This window comes from Quercus lobata, chromosome 1, assembly GCF_001633185.2.
Source record: "Quercus lobata isolate SW786 chromosome 1, ValleyOak3.0 Primary Assembly, whole genome shotgun sequence".
Lineage (NCBI taxonomy): Eukaryota > Viridiplantae > Streptophyta > Magnoliopsida > Fagales > Fagaceae > Quercus > Quercus lobata.
The window spans coordinates 40,311,089-40,322,809 of NC_044904.1; the positions used below are offsets into that span (position 1 = coordinate 40,311,089).

At 35.0% G+C, this 11,721-nt stretch overlaps 2 protein-coding genes across 4 annotated transcripts; one reads left to right on the forward strand and one right to left on the reverse strand.

Annotated features, from left to right (window-relative positions):
• Positions 1-1,432: 1,432 nt before the first annotated feature.
• On the forward strand, positions 1,433-2,497 carry LOC115954910. Its single transcript, XM_031072941.1, has one exon. The coding sequence runs from the start codon at positions 1,681-1,683 to the stop codon at positions 2,146-2,148; it is 468 nt and encodes a 155-aa protein (XP_030928801.1). The 5' UTR covers positions 1,433-1,680; the 3' UTR covers positions 2,149-2,497.
• A 1,518-nt stretch (positions 2,498-4,015) lies between these two features.
• On the reverse strand, positions 4,016-10,277 carry LOC115990195 (nicotinamide adenine dinucleotide transporter 2, mitochondrial-like). Of its 3 annotated transcripts, none has more exons than XM_031114056.1 (9): positions 9,780-10,277; positions 9,533-9,616; positions 8,560-8,666; positions 7,726-7,774; positions 7,439-7,500; positions 5,403-5,497; positions 5,030-5,118; positions 4,833-4,927; positions 4,016-4,711 (listed from the first exon to the last, which is right to left on the reverse strand). In XM_031114056.1, the coding sequence occupies exons 1-9, from the start codon at positions 9,856-9,858 to the stop codon at positions 4,478-4,480; spliced, it is 894 nt and encodes a 297-aa protein (XP_030969916.1). In that variant the 5' UTR covers positions 9,859-10,277; the 3' UTR covers positions 4,016-4,477. The 3 variants fall into 3 exon arrangements, with proteins under 3 accessions (XP_030969916.1, XP_030969910.1, XP_030969906.1); XM_031114050.1 differs by having other exon boundaries at positions 7,439-7,509; XM_031114046.1 differs by having other exon boundaries at positions 7,439-7,551.
• Between the last annotated feature and the right edge of the window lie 1,444 nt (positions 10,278-11,721).

An 11,721-nucleotide genomic window follows, 5' to 3' on the forward strand; every position in this document is an offset into this window, starting at 1 on the left:
GTTGACTATATAAAAGTTAGTTAAAAGATTAAAAAAAAAGGTTTTTTAAGTGAACGAATTGTTTTGCATTTGATAGAAGTGTGGAGAATGTTGGATTTGAGTTTCTAAAGGATTTATTCTAAGATGGGTTTCTAGGGAAAGTTTCTAAAGTTATTTATTTATTTAGGTCATATTGCGTTAAATAGGCGGGTTACTAATTAAATGGGTTAGGCGGATAATGAATAATTAATTTATATATAAACGGGTCATAAATGAATAAATGGGTAATTACGCACCCAACCCATTTATGACCCAACTCGCCCATTTGCCACCCCTATTCAATAGATAACCAGAACTCAAATCTTCTCCAGTCTCTCTCTTTCTAGTTTATCTCATTCCTCTCTCTTGGTTCCTCCATCTCAAGTCCACCTAGGTTGGCATCCGCATAGCTCGCCACACTAACAGTAAGATGCACGGCGGCACCGCCGCAAGAGTCATCGTCTTGCTACACAAGGAGAGTGGTTGCTCCAAGTCGAAGCTGGAGATGTTGATTCCAACACTTGGATCACCTCTCGTTGGTCTAGATCGCGATCTAGGTATCTTTGATTTTGTTATTACAGTTGTTGGTGGCTCATTTCAATAGCACTATCCTATTGGTGAGATCGACAAGTACAAGGTCTTGAGATTTGATTTGAAGGGTTGGTTTGAAAACGGGTTGACCAGATATTTCTTGGGTTGTGGCTGGTTGAAATTTGAGTAGTTGTTGGTTGCCAAACTTCAGGCGGTTGAGTCGTAGTTAGTCTGTAAGGGGTGAATGACGGTCACTTGGAGCATCTTGGATTTGTGGTTGAAGTTTGATGTTTTAGTTGCGTCTTGAGTAGTGTTGGCGAGAAGGCTTAGATTTGTGATTCACAGCAAAGGGATTCACCTAGAGACATTAGCAGGGTAGAGAGACATTAGCACGAATGTGGATTTTTTTGATTTTTTTGGTATTGTATTGATATTTTTTTTTTTTGTATTTGTTTTTGTGTTTGAATGTCAAGAAATTTTTTTTTTTCTTTTTAGAAACAACTGCTAAGAAAATAAGAAATTGATAATTTTGTTATTTAAATTGTTATTATAAAGTTTTGAAATTTTATTTGAATTTTTATTTATATTTTTTAAATGCTGACATGGCCTTTTTGCCATCTAAGCACTGATGTGGTCAACAAAATATAAACACACCAACATCAAATTTAATTTAATTTTTTTAATATTAGACATGTCAAAAATGCAATCTGTTAGACATATAGACATTTTCTATTAATGAGTTAACAATAGACAGATATAAACTAAATTAACTACAAATTAAAAATAATATAAATTAAATTGATTATTACCAAAATATAAAAAGTAAATATATTTTTCCCTTTGTTTTTCCGTTCAATCATTGAAGCCCCAATTCATTCCACGCCTTGAAATTGCCAAAAGAAGAAAAGAAACAAAATCCAATCAAACAGAAAAAAGATTAACCAGTTCCCGACAGATACTTTTCTTCCTTATAGACTCAATCAAAACCCTCAATCACTCCCTCCCTAAAAATCATTAACCCATTTTCAAATTTCAAATTCACTGAAATCCAAGTAACTCTCAACACATAAAAGACCGAGACAGAGTCATAATCACAAAGAGAGAAAGAAAACTGAAGAACCTGAAGTGGAGATGGCGACACTTCAGAAATTCAAGCTACTAGCTACGCAATGCGGCGTAGCTCCGAGCCCCACTCGGAGCCCAAGGACGAGCCCAGTGGTCCAACTCCCTCGGCGCAAGACCACTCTGCGAATGCTCCTCAGCCGAAGCCGCTCAAACCCGCCGTTTCCGCCACTAATTCCTTCGATATTTTCACCGCAAAAGAAGGACAAGAAGAAGGAGAAAGAAAAGGATTCAATGGCGGTGCAGAGTCACACTCTCAAGGACCTGTTCGTGTCTTCACCGCCTCTCGAACTCGAAGAGACTCATGGTGGAGAAATGGAAGAGAGGCTTGGTTTGGTTGGGAGCGGAGGAATTGGATGCGGTTTTGATAATTGGAGAGCCGGACCGGGTTCGCCGAAACCGGTCTGGAATGGTTTCCGTTACAGGTCGTTGTTAAGGAGGGCTTGGCGTCCTGTGCTGACTACTATTCCTGAGTAGTCACTAGTTAATGAGGCCAAATTTTCGACATAACTTTTCAAGTTTACCCACTAAAAATATGAAAACAATAATGTTTTAATAGTTAGGTGGGTTAGTTCATAATTTTGAAGTGTTCATGATAGAGCTTATCATTGGAACAATTAATATATTTTTGTTCGTCTGTTGTTGTCGCTGCTGCTGCCGTTGTCATAGAGGTTAGATTCTATTTCTTGTGTTAACGGTAATTAAGTGTTCTCTGTATTTCCAAATTTCGTAGAAATGGAAGCCTTGTATGCTACTTCTCAAAAAAATGTGCTGCTATATATTGCGTTAAGGTTACTATGAAGTTGAAGTTATGAATCTATATATATGTGATGCTGTTACTTATTTTTTTGTGTATTTCTTTAAATTTTTTTCTTTGGTAGATGGTTGTTAAGGTCACCATGATGTTAGTCTATTTTATGGTACATTTCTGGGACTTTAATTGTAAGAAAATCTATCAAACAAAATAATGGACGTGATACAAGATTGATAAAACGGTCATTTTTAGACATGTATCATGTTTGCGTCAAAGTTCAGCGCACAAGCCAAAGCCAAACCGAATCTTCAAAATAAATTCCGATGATTGTTGTGTCACATTTCATATCCAGGACCAGGGAAAAGCTGTTGCTTCTTCTTCTTCTTCTTTTGCTTTTTGTGATGGTGGTCCTCTTGGACTGCTTTTCAAGATAAAGAATTCAGTGGAAAGTGAAAGTAAAAGTGCGTTGGACCAGGACTAGGACTGTGGCTCATGGACGCAAGAGAATATTTGTTAAGGCTAGAAGAGAACCATCCACTCCGTGAAAAGGCAAAAGATAAAGCCACGCTCAGTCAAAGGTGGTCTTGGCTTCACATTTTGAAAATTCCCCCCTTTATATATTATTCGTGCGGTATAATAATAGTGTAAGAAATTTTGTGGGAGAAGAACTATTCTTATCCTTGCCCCTTTTTTTTTTTTTTTTTTTTCGTGTTTTCCTTCTTCTTTTTTATAATTTAATCGTTGAAATACTTGAGATTTAAACATTAAATATTTTCACTTTCACACTAAAAAGTAAAATTGTTATATATTATTTATTTTTGGGAAGCCATCACCCATGATTAAAGAAGTGGGTTGTTTTCTTAAAAAATAAATTTAAATAGAAAAAGTACCGAGCTAGCGGTGTTACTTTATGCAGCTTGTAATATGTGAATTTCTTAACATAGCTTTTTTTTTTTTTTTTTTTTTTTTGGTTAAAATAACATAGCTTATTAAAGTTAACAAGAGCGCGCTGTTTTTATCCTAATTTTCATCCTTTGTATTAGTAAAATTCCTTTTGCCTATGCAAGAAAGAATTTGATTGAGAAAATTGGGCCTCGCCTTGGTCTCATGAGATGATGAGAGCATGAGCTTTATTGTTTCTCCACAGTTTGAACTACGTCCAAGAATAGCACATCAACAATCAAATTATCAAAAATTTTAAATAAATTAAATTAAATTAAAATGAGACTCCTTCAGTCGTTTTCAATTTTAAGACTAGAGAAATTTCTTCATTTTTACCATTAGAGTTTATACACATTAAATTACATTTAGGAATGTACTATTTGGACGACAAGTTGAGCTAAGCTCTGTTTTGCATGACTCCTTTAAAGCCTACGTATTTCAGATAAGAATCAAAGCAAAGTAAATCAAAGAGAATCTCTGCAAATAGACTTGCTAGCTTTAATCCAACTGGGATCTTCCAACTATCAATTTTATCAATATACATGGCAGTGCGGACGTATTGAGTTCAATTCTGGACCACAACATTGAAGAAAAGCATAGAAATGATTGGCTCTGAGAAGAAATAATTTGTAGGGCTCATACTTAAAGTCACTTTAGAAGATTCTTGCTCATCCAATCGAACTTACAACTTTTGCTTCTATAAACCAGAATTATTACATTTTTTTTTTCTTGACAAACTCAATAAAATGCCAAGTCCACATTCCGAATTGAACGGAGATATGGGAAGTACTAATTACAATATTGAACTCAAATTAAATTGTTTTCAAAAAAATGCAATTGCTTTTATTCACCTTCACATTTAAGTTATTTTTTTGGGGGCTGGACTTTTTTTTTTCTTTTTTCTTTTTTTTTTTTCGTTTCAGCTGGACAAATTTAAGCTAACTGAGCATTTCTATTCTTTGGAAACAAAAATTCTCTAACGGTACAGAGGACAAAAAATTAGTCAATCACTGTCTGCTGCTAGTCAAATGGGTTTTATGATTGCCGCAAGTTAGTGTCATAATCTCCTCCAGTGCATCCGTTGCCCCGTGGAGACCCTTGGTGGAGCTGTCAATGCTTATTATCTGGAGGTACAACCCGCTCCAAGAATCTACGTATCATCTCGTAACTGGTAAATGTAATAACAGCGGATGGAGTTGTTCTCAACAGATTAGTTGCACAACCACGGTAAAAGCCAGTAAGGCCTTCCTTTCGGAACACCTTCTTAACACAATCAATAACCCCTGCATATTGGACTTCAGTATTTCTGGCCTGCCCTTGCTCTTGCAGCCGGGAACGCACTACCTGGTTATTTAAATTTCAATCAGGACAACAAAAACAAAGCATGAGAAAGCTGGAAAGGGAGAGTTTCTCAGGCATTAGGCCATACTTCAGTTTGGCAAAATAAGAGTGCAGCCAAACATACCTCATGTGGGTAAGTCATCACGGAGGCAACTACTTTTGCTACTGACGATGCAACAGCAACGTTTCCTGGACTCAACGTATCAACTGTTGTGTTACCTGACAATTTAAATTTTTAAGATCAACACCAATTAAATGTAAGAAAACACAGAAAATTCTAGCATATTTAACCCAATAAAAAACTAAACAAATCAGCAGTACCCCTTCTCGCCATATAAGACTTGATCTTTTCATATGCAGGAAATTGAATGGCAACATGACTTATCCCGGCCAATGAAGGAACAATGCCACTGTTTCAAACAAAAAAAATATCATGACAAAAAGAATACAGCATGGAGATTTTCTTTGTTGAATTAAAAGACATGGAAAGCACACTTCAGTAATCGCTTTGAGCAGAATGGGTCTCAATCATTCTAACAAATCTTTTTATAATATAACTTATAACCAATTTAAGTAAAAGAGTAGCTAGCTACATTAATTACCACAATTAGTCATAAATGTATTTAAGATTGGATCCCAGATACTGGTCATTTGCAAACTCACATAATACACATCAAACTAAGGAAGAACTTACCTATACAATCCTCGAATGCCTTCCTCATGTGCTATCCTTGTCAAAGCAGAAAGCATACCTTTGTAAGGAATTACATCCCGCCTCATTCCCTGTGTCTGAATGAAGATGAAAAAGAAATGATTATCCGAAACACCTCAATGAAACATAAACAAAATGTGATATGTCGGGAAACTTGGGTATTACCAGCCATATCATGTTATTACATTACAATATCATTTTACGAAAGACAATGCATATTCTGAGCAGCTTTCAAGCACAGAATCATCAGCTAATGCCTTATATTTTAAGACTACTTAAGCCAATAAACCACAACACTACTAACCATTTTGAGATCCCTAAGTCTTGGATTAGGCCATAAAAATGGAGGGACAGGACAGGTCATAGGTGGAAATCTTACTGACCAATAAAAACAATACTGCCATCCACTATAATTAAAAACAAGTGAATATATATATATCATAGTTTATATATGTCAATTTGTTGATGTCTTGATGATATTCTTCTAATAGCACCCTTTCCTTAATTTGGCACCTTTCCTTAATTTTTTTTTTCTTTAATACCCTTTTCAAAGTCAACCACTCTTCCTAAAATCAAATTGTCCATTGATATCATGTTATCAACAAATCAACATATATAAAATCTGTTTACCATCTTACCATGTCAGGCTTATACAGCCCTTCATCTCATATGACAGGTTGCAAATTACAAGGATTGAAGATAATGTGATCTTTATGGAAGAGAGAGAGAGAGAGACCAAATCATGTTGTCTGATGGTCTACAGAAAAATGAGGTATGGCTATACTAGGGTGACAGAAGGATCAAATATTGCAAGCATATCTTGAGTGAAAAACTGAGGAAAAACTTTGAGAAAGGAGGGTGAAAATAAAGCATTAACTGTTATAAGTTGATAATTGGCTTAAATGTACCTAGTCCAATAATTAATATCTCACACACCCACAATAATTAATAGATATTCCAGTTCTTGTTTCCTGAGAGAAGTCAAAGCAACGAATCCAGCTACATTAAAATATCCATCCCTTGGCATCTCAAAGAAATGCATTAGAGAGATGTATCTCTTATTATCTTAGAGAAATAACTTGCCAGCTTAAAAGTGATTAAGCATCAACCACCTGGGGCTGCTATTGAATTAACATTTCTAGCAGTCTTCCACAGAATCTCCATTTTGTCAATTCTAAATAAACCTTCCTGCTAAAATACGGGTATAGAACTTAAAGAAGACAGTTTTAGCTTCGCCGTTTGGTTGCTGTATTGGTAACTAATTTTCCTTCATTGTGCATGGTATTTTCTCCACTAGACATTTTTGTGAAGGTCATGGATTAATAATTTCTACAAAAATTTGTGAATTTTCAAGCAATAAATCACAGTTTACAAGGAGGGAAACAAATTTCGAAAAGTAGTGAAATGCAATCAACAGTGGTTATATTACTTGCAATGACAAAATCACTCCCACGTTGTAAAATGCTGTAGACATTCCTGCACATGTCTGAATGCTATGTCACAGCAAAGCATAATTTAATTGATTTAAAAAATATCTCACTTTATCCTTACATTGTAGCTTCCTCATTCTGACTAATAATGGATTCTGACAGTCAATAGTTTATTCTTTTTTCTTACTAGGCAAAACTTTCTTCTGACATTCACATAATAATCAAACTTATCAGTTCTTCAGGTAGGCAAATGCTTCTCTTTCTGATGTGTGAGAAAATGTTTTGTTTTCCCAATTTTAAAATTGAAAAGAGGCAGATATTGTTGCAACTAGAAAAACCAATACCTGGTACTAAACACAGCTACAAAATGTAACTTCGAATGTCGTTTGACTGTTTAAAGAGGAAAAAAAAGGTTGAAGAGAATTGCTCATGAATTGAGCATGAAACCAGGAAAAATAATTGACTCAAACACAGCTACCATATTTTCATATATTTAAAGGCATTACAAACATCTTTTTTCTTTTTTAAGTATGAATAATTTTATTGAAATGAGACAAGGCATTACGAACATAAGCACACCCAACTTACTTGGAGTCTGGTCTTAACAACCCACAATGGATTTGTTGCAATGGAAGTGGCAGCGCCAGCACCTGCAGCAGCTAGCATATTTTCACCAAATGTAAGTTGATTGTCGCTATCCCCTACAAAGTGGCAACAATGAATTGTAAAAGAAACCAAACCAACCAACCCAGCAAGATTCAATATTTTTCTTTACTCAGGAAATATTTATAACCCACTTGATTGAACCATTTGCCTCATAAGAAATCAAGAGAACACACATATATTTCAAGTATGTAACACCATAAAACACAAACCATGTGAATGAAGTAGCCCTTTTAGTTGCTCATAAACTGTGAAGTAGACCTACATATGAAACGAGCACTTTGTCACTTCGGAAATTATGAGAAATACACAAGAAGAAACTTCAAGTGTTAGCTACATGGAAAAGTATATAAGAAATCTCATTCTGATCAATTTAAGAGGGGAAAATAAAAATGTTCACTATGTTTGATTTCAACTTGCCAAGGATGACACATGGCAAGTAAATTGTTCACTCAAAAGTCTTTTAAACATGATTGCCAATTACATGGTATTCGGTATTCCCTTTTCAACCTCTGATATGGCAGTGGCGCTAATTTCATGGTATTCCCTTCTTAACCTGATAAGTGCAATAAAAGATTGGGTAGAGAATTTTGCATTCAAAGGGCCACATTTACTAGCAGCTTAAGAAATTTGTAGAGCAGAAAAGTCCACTCTTTACAGCCAGCAACACAATTGAAGGGGATTGGTTGAAGGAAGGGGGTGGGGGAAGGGTTTAATAAAAGCTTCTTACAAGCCATATGGTGAAGGTGGGGGCTTTTTGAATGATAAATAGATTGAGACTTGTTAAATGCCACTTAGTAAATGATACATTTTATAGTAGATAGAGAAAGCAAGAGGCAAGTTTGGGGTAAAATAGATTCTAGGAAACCACATCTTGAGTCTTACATTTTAGAATTCCTCTCATTTTTATCTTTAATGATAACTACATATGCACCCAAGAGCATTTTTCACAGGGGAGAATTGGCAAGTCATTCTTGTATCTCATAGAAAGAAAAAAGAATCTGAGCATTTATTTTCAGAAACAAGTCAAGGAAAGTAGTACTCACTGCCCAATTTGGAAGTAGTGCTACAATTGTTGGTGAAAGGCCACGATACATTCCCTTGAAACCTTCAGTTCTTAATATGTCCTTTAGGCTTGTAATAATGATGCTACCTGAGTGTCCGCCAAAGAGAAAAACACAAATAACAACAGCAATTAATAAGCATAGCAACTCACAGAATTCACCCTACAACTAAGAGTAAACAAATTCTCCAAATCTCTATCCAGAGTGATAGCCAATTAGTAAATCTTCATCAAGCTCAAATTTTAGTTTGAACCTTGTCCAAAACTCAAAACATCAATCAAAAAGAGTAGCTCTTATAATTTCAACCTAGTACAGTGTTCCATATAATTTCAAGTTCTCATTATTGCTTCAAGTTCATGTAGCTTATACAACTTGTTAGTACCATAAAATTGATGGTGGGACTAAAATACACAACATTGCGTTGAATCATCTCTAACATAGCAACATAGAAACATAAAAACTTGCAGAATCAAATTTCTAGTTTTTCAGAAAATCACAAACGTGTATTAACACGGTCTAAGTATACCATATACAAAGGGTAGCAAGTCCATAAGAGTTACACTTATAATTTGAAGTTAGTACAGTACTCTGCATAATTTCAAGTTCTCACTAATGCTTAAAGCTAACGTAAGTTCCGTTTGAATAGAGGGGGAGGGAGAGGAAGTAGAGTAGAGTAGAAATGACCCAAAGTTAGCCTATTTTTAGCCAACTCTACTCTACTCCCCTCAATCGAAACAGGCCCTTCGTCTATTAGTTACTAGCACAAAATTGATGCTTGACATCACATTGAGTCATCTCGAATATAGCAATATAAAAACATTAAAATTCGCAAAACCAAATTTCTAGTTTCTCAGAACATCACAAATGTGTTACTTAACACACTATAAATCATACATAAAGGAAGCAAAAGCAATTCCCTTTGTGAAAAGAGGCAGAGATTGTAGCATTATCAAACCTTTATGAACAGGAGGAAGGCCATGGACCTGTAGCCTTGTCTTGATCACATCCAATGGGCACACAAAGGTGGCAGCAATAGCACCTACAATGCAAAAACCCAAATCACCAATCACTCATTATTACACAACACAACACAACACAGCCAAATGTAATCAAAATGTTAAAATTGGAACCAAATTTGAAACCCTAAATGAGTTAAAGCTAATAGAAAGAGATTGAGATTGAGATTGAAATGAAAAGCTAACCAGCAGAGGCACCAGCACAAGCGTTGCAGATGACATCGCTGGTGGTCGGACCATCACAAGAATCCCTAGTTCTAGTCATGTTGAAACTCTAGAAACCAGCTGCCTTTTATTTCTTTTTACAGTTCCTACGTTTCGATACAATCTAAGGAATTAAACATGGTTAGATCTATGTATTTATAGTTATGGTTTTGTTTAGTTTAGTTTGTTCACATTTGAATTTTGAATTTTGACCAAACCCAAAGCTAAAAATTAAGAAAAGAGAAGAGAGAAGAATCAGAGAAATTTGGAGTTATCGTCTTTGAAGGGGTTGAGTTGGAGTCGTTGAGAGGAACGTGTAAGGGACTCTTATTAGAACGGGAATTCAATCAAAACTTTAATTTTTCTAGTATTTCTGCGCAGTGCCAGTGGGTTTTGGGATTCGGATCCCAAGTATAAGGTGAAAGTGTAACTTCCAGGCTTGCTCTCGTTCTACACTACTGTATCTAATATTTTCTCTTTTTCCTTGAATTGCATTCTATTATTATATGTAGATTTTTTTTTTGAGAAACTATTATATGTAGATAAAATTTTAAAGGATAAAATACAATAAACTATCCTATGGTTTGAAGAAATATTAAGGGCTTTTTTTTTCAAAATAACATCCTTTCTCAAATAATTTCGTTAGTTAGCAATGTTTCTAAACTATTTAGGAACTAACATCTTAAGTCTGAAAAACTTGAGTTCATTATAGCAAATCAAGTCTATTAAACTCGATTTCTATGTGGAACACGAGTTCTAGTTCCTGCGGCTCTTTTCCCTTCCAGTTCTTTCAGTTTTTCCCTCTTTTTTTCTTTCTTAAGACCCAAATCAAAAATGCAAAAGATACCCAAAACTCAAAGGCTCTGGTTTCTACAAATCTGGTTTAAAGAGAGAGTGAGAATATGATTTTTTTTCTTAAAACCCAAATCAAAATTCAAAAAATACCCAAACCCAAAGGCTAGGGTTTCTGCAAATCTGGTTTAGAGAGAGAGAGAGAGATAGAGAGAGAGAGAGAGAGAATCCGAACAAGAACTTATTACAGCTGTGTTTGGTTCAAGGGAAATTGATTTCCGAAAAATATTTTCCACATTTACGGGTGTTTGGAGCGACAAAAATGTTGGTCAAATAAAGGCATTTATGGTAGAAATTGGGTTATGTTTTCACTTTCCATAAACCATTTTCTCCCTCACCCACTAACGTCTCGGTCTCCTATGCTTGGGAAATAATGTGATAAAGTAGTAGAAAATTTTCCATAGCATTTTCAAGAACACATCAAAACACTATAAAACATTTTCCGAAGTATTTTCAAAAATGCAACTGTGGGAGCATTTTTTGCTTCAAGGAAACTCATGTACTCCTACGCAATTTTTGCTTGTCCCACATTGGGAAGATATCTTTCCTCCTTCTACCTTATAAGGGATGAACCAATGAGAAAGAGTACCATCTTATAAGGTAGAAGGAGGAAAGATATCTTATAATTTGAGAAGGGATTGGTTCCTTAGGAAATGTTGTCTTGACATGACTAATTCTATTTTTGTTGGGGTTTATGCCCTAAAATCCAATTTATCGGCATGTCAAAAATAATTAAATTGTTTAATTATATGAGAATATTTATAAATGAACTAATGGGACATTAGTTCATTTATGTCAGAACTCTTCTTTTTGATGAAGGGGTTTCTTAAAAGTAGAAATTCTCTAAGCAATGATTCTACCAAAAGTTCATTCTCTTGGGTAAGTATCTTTGTCTAAGCCTTTTTATAATGGTAGTATATTGTTCTATCCCAATAAACATCCATGACTTAGATTTGCTACCAAAAGAAGAAAAAAGCCTTAAGTGGATATTGTTTGGGTTGGTTGGAAAATTATGATTATAAATAAAATTTACTAGAAATATGTTATTATGCTATAAGTTGAAGCCTGTGAA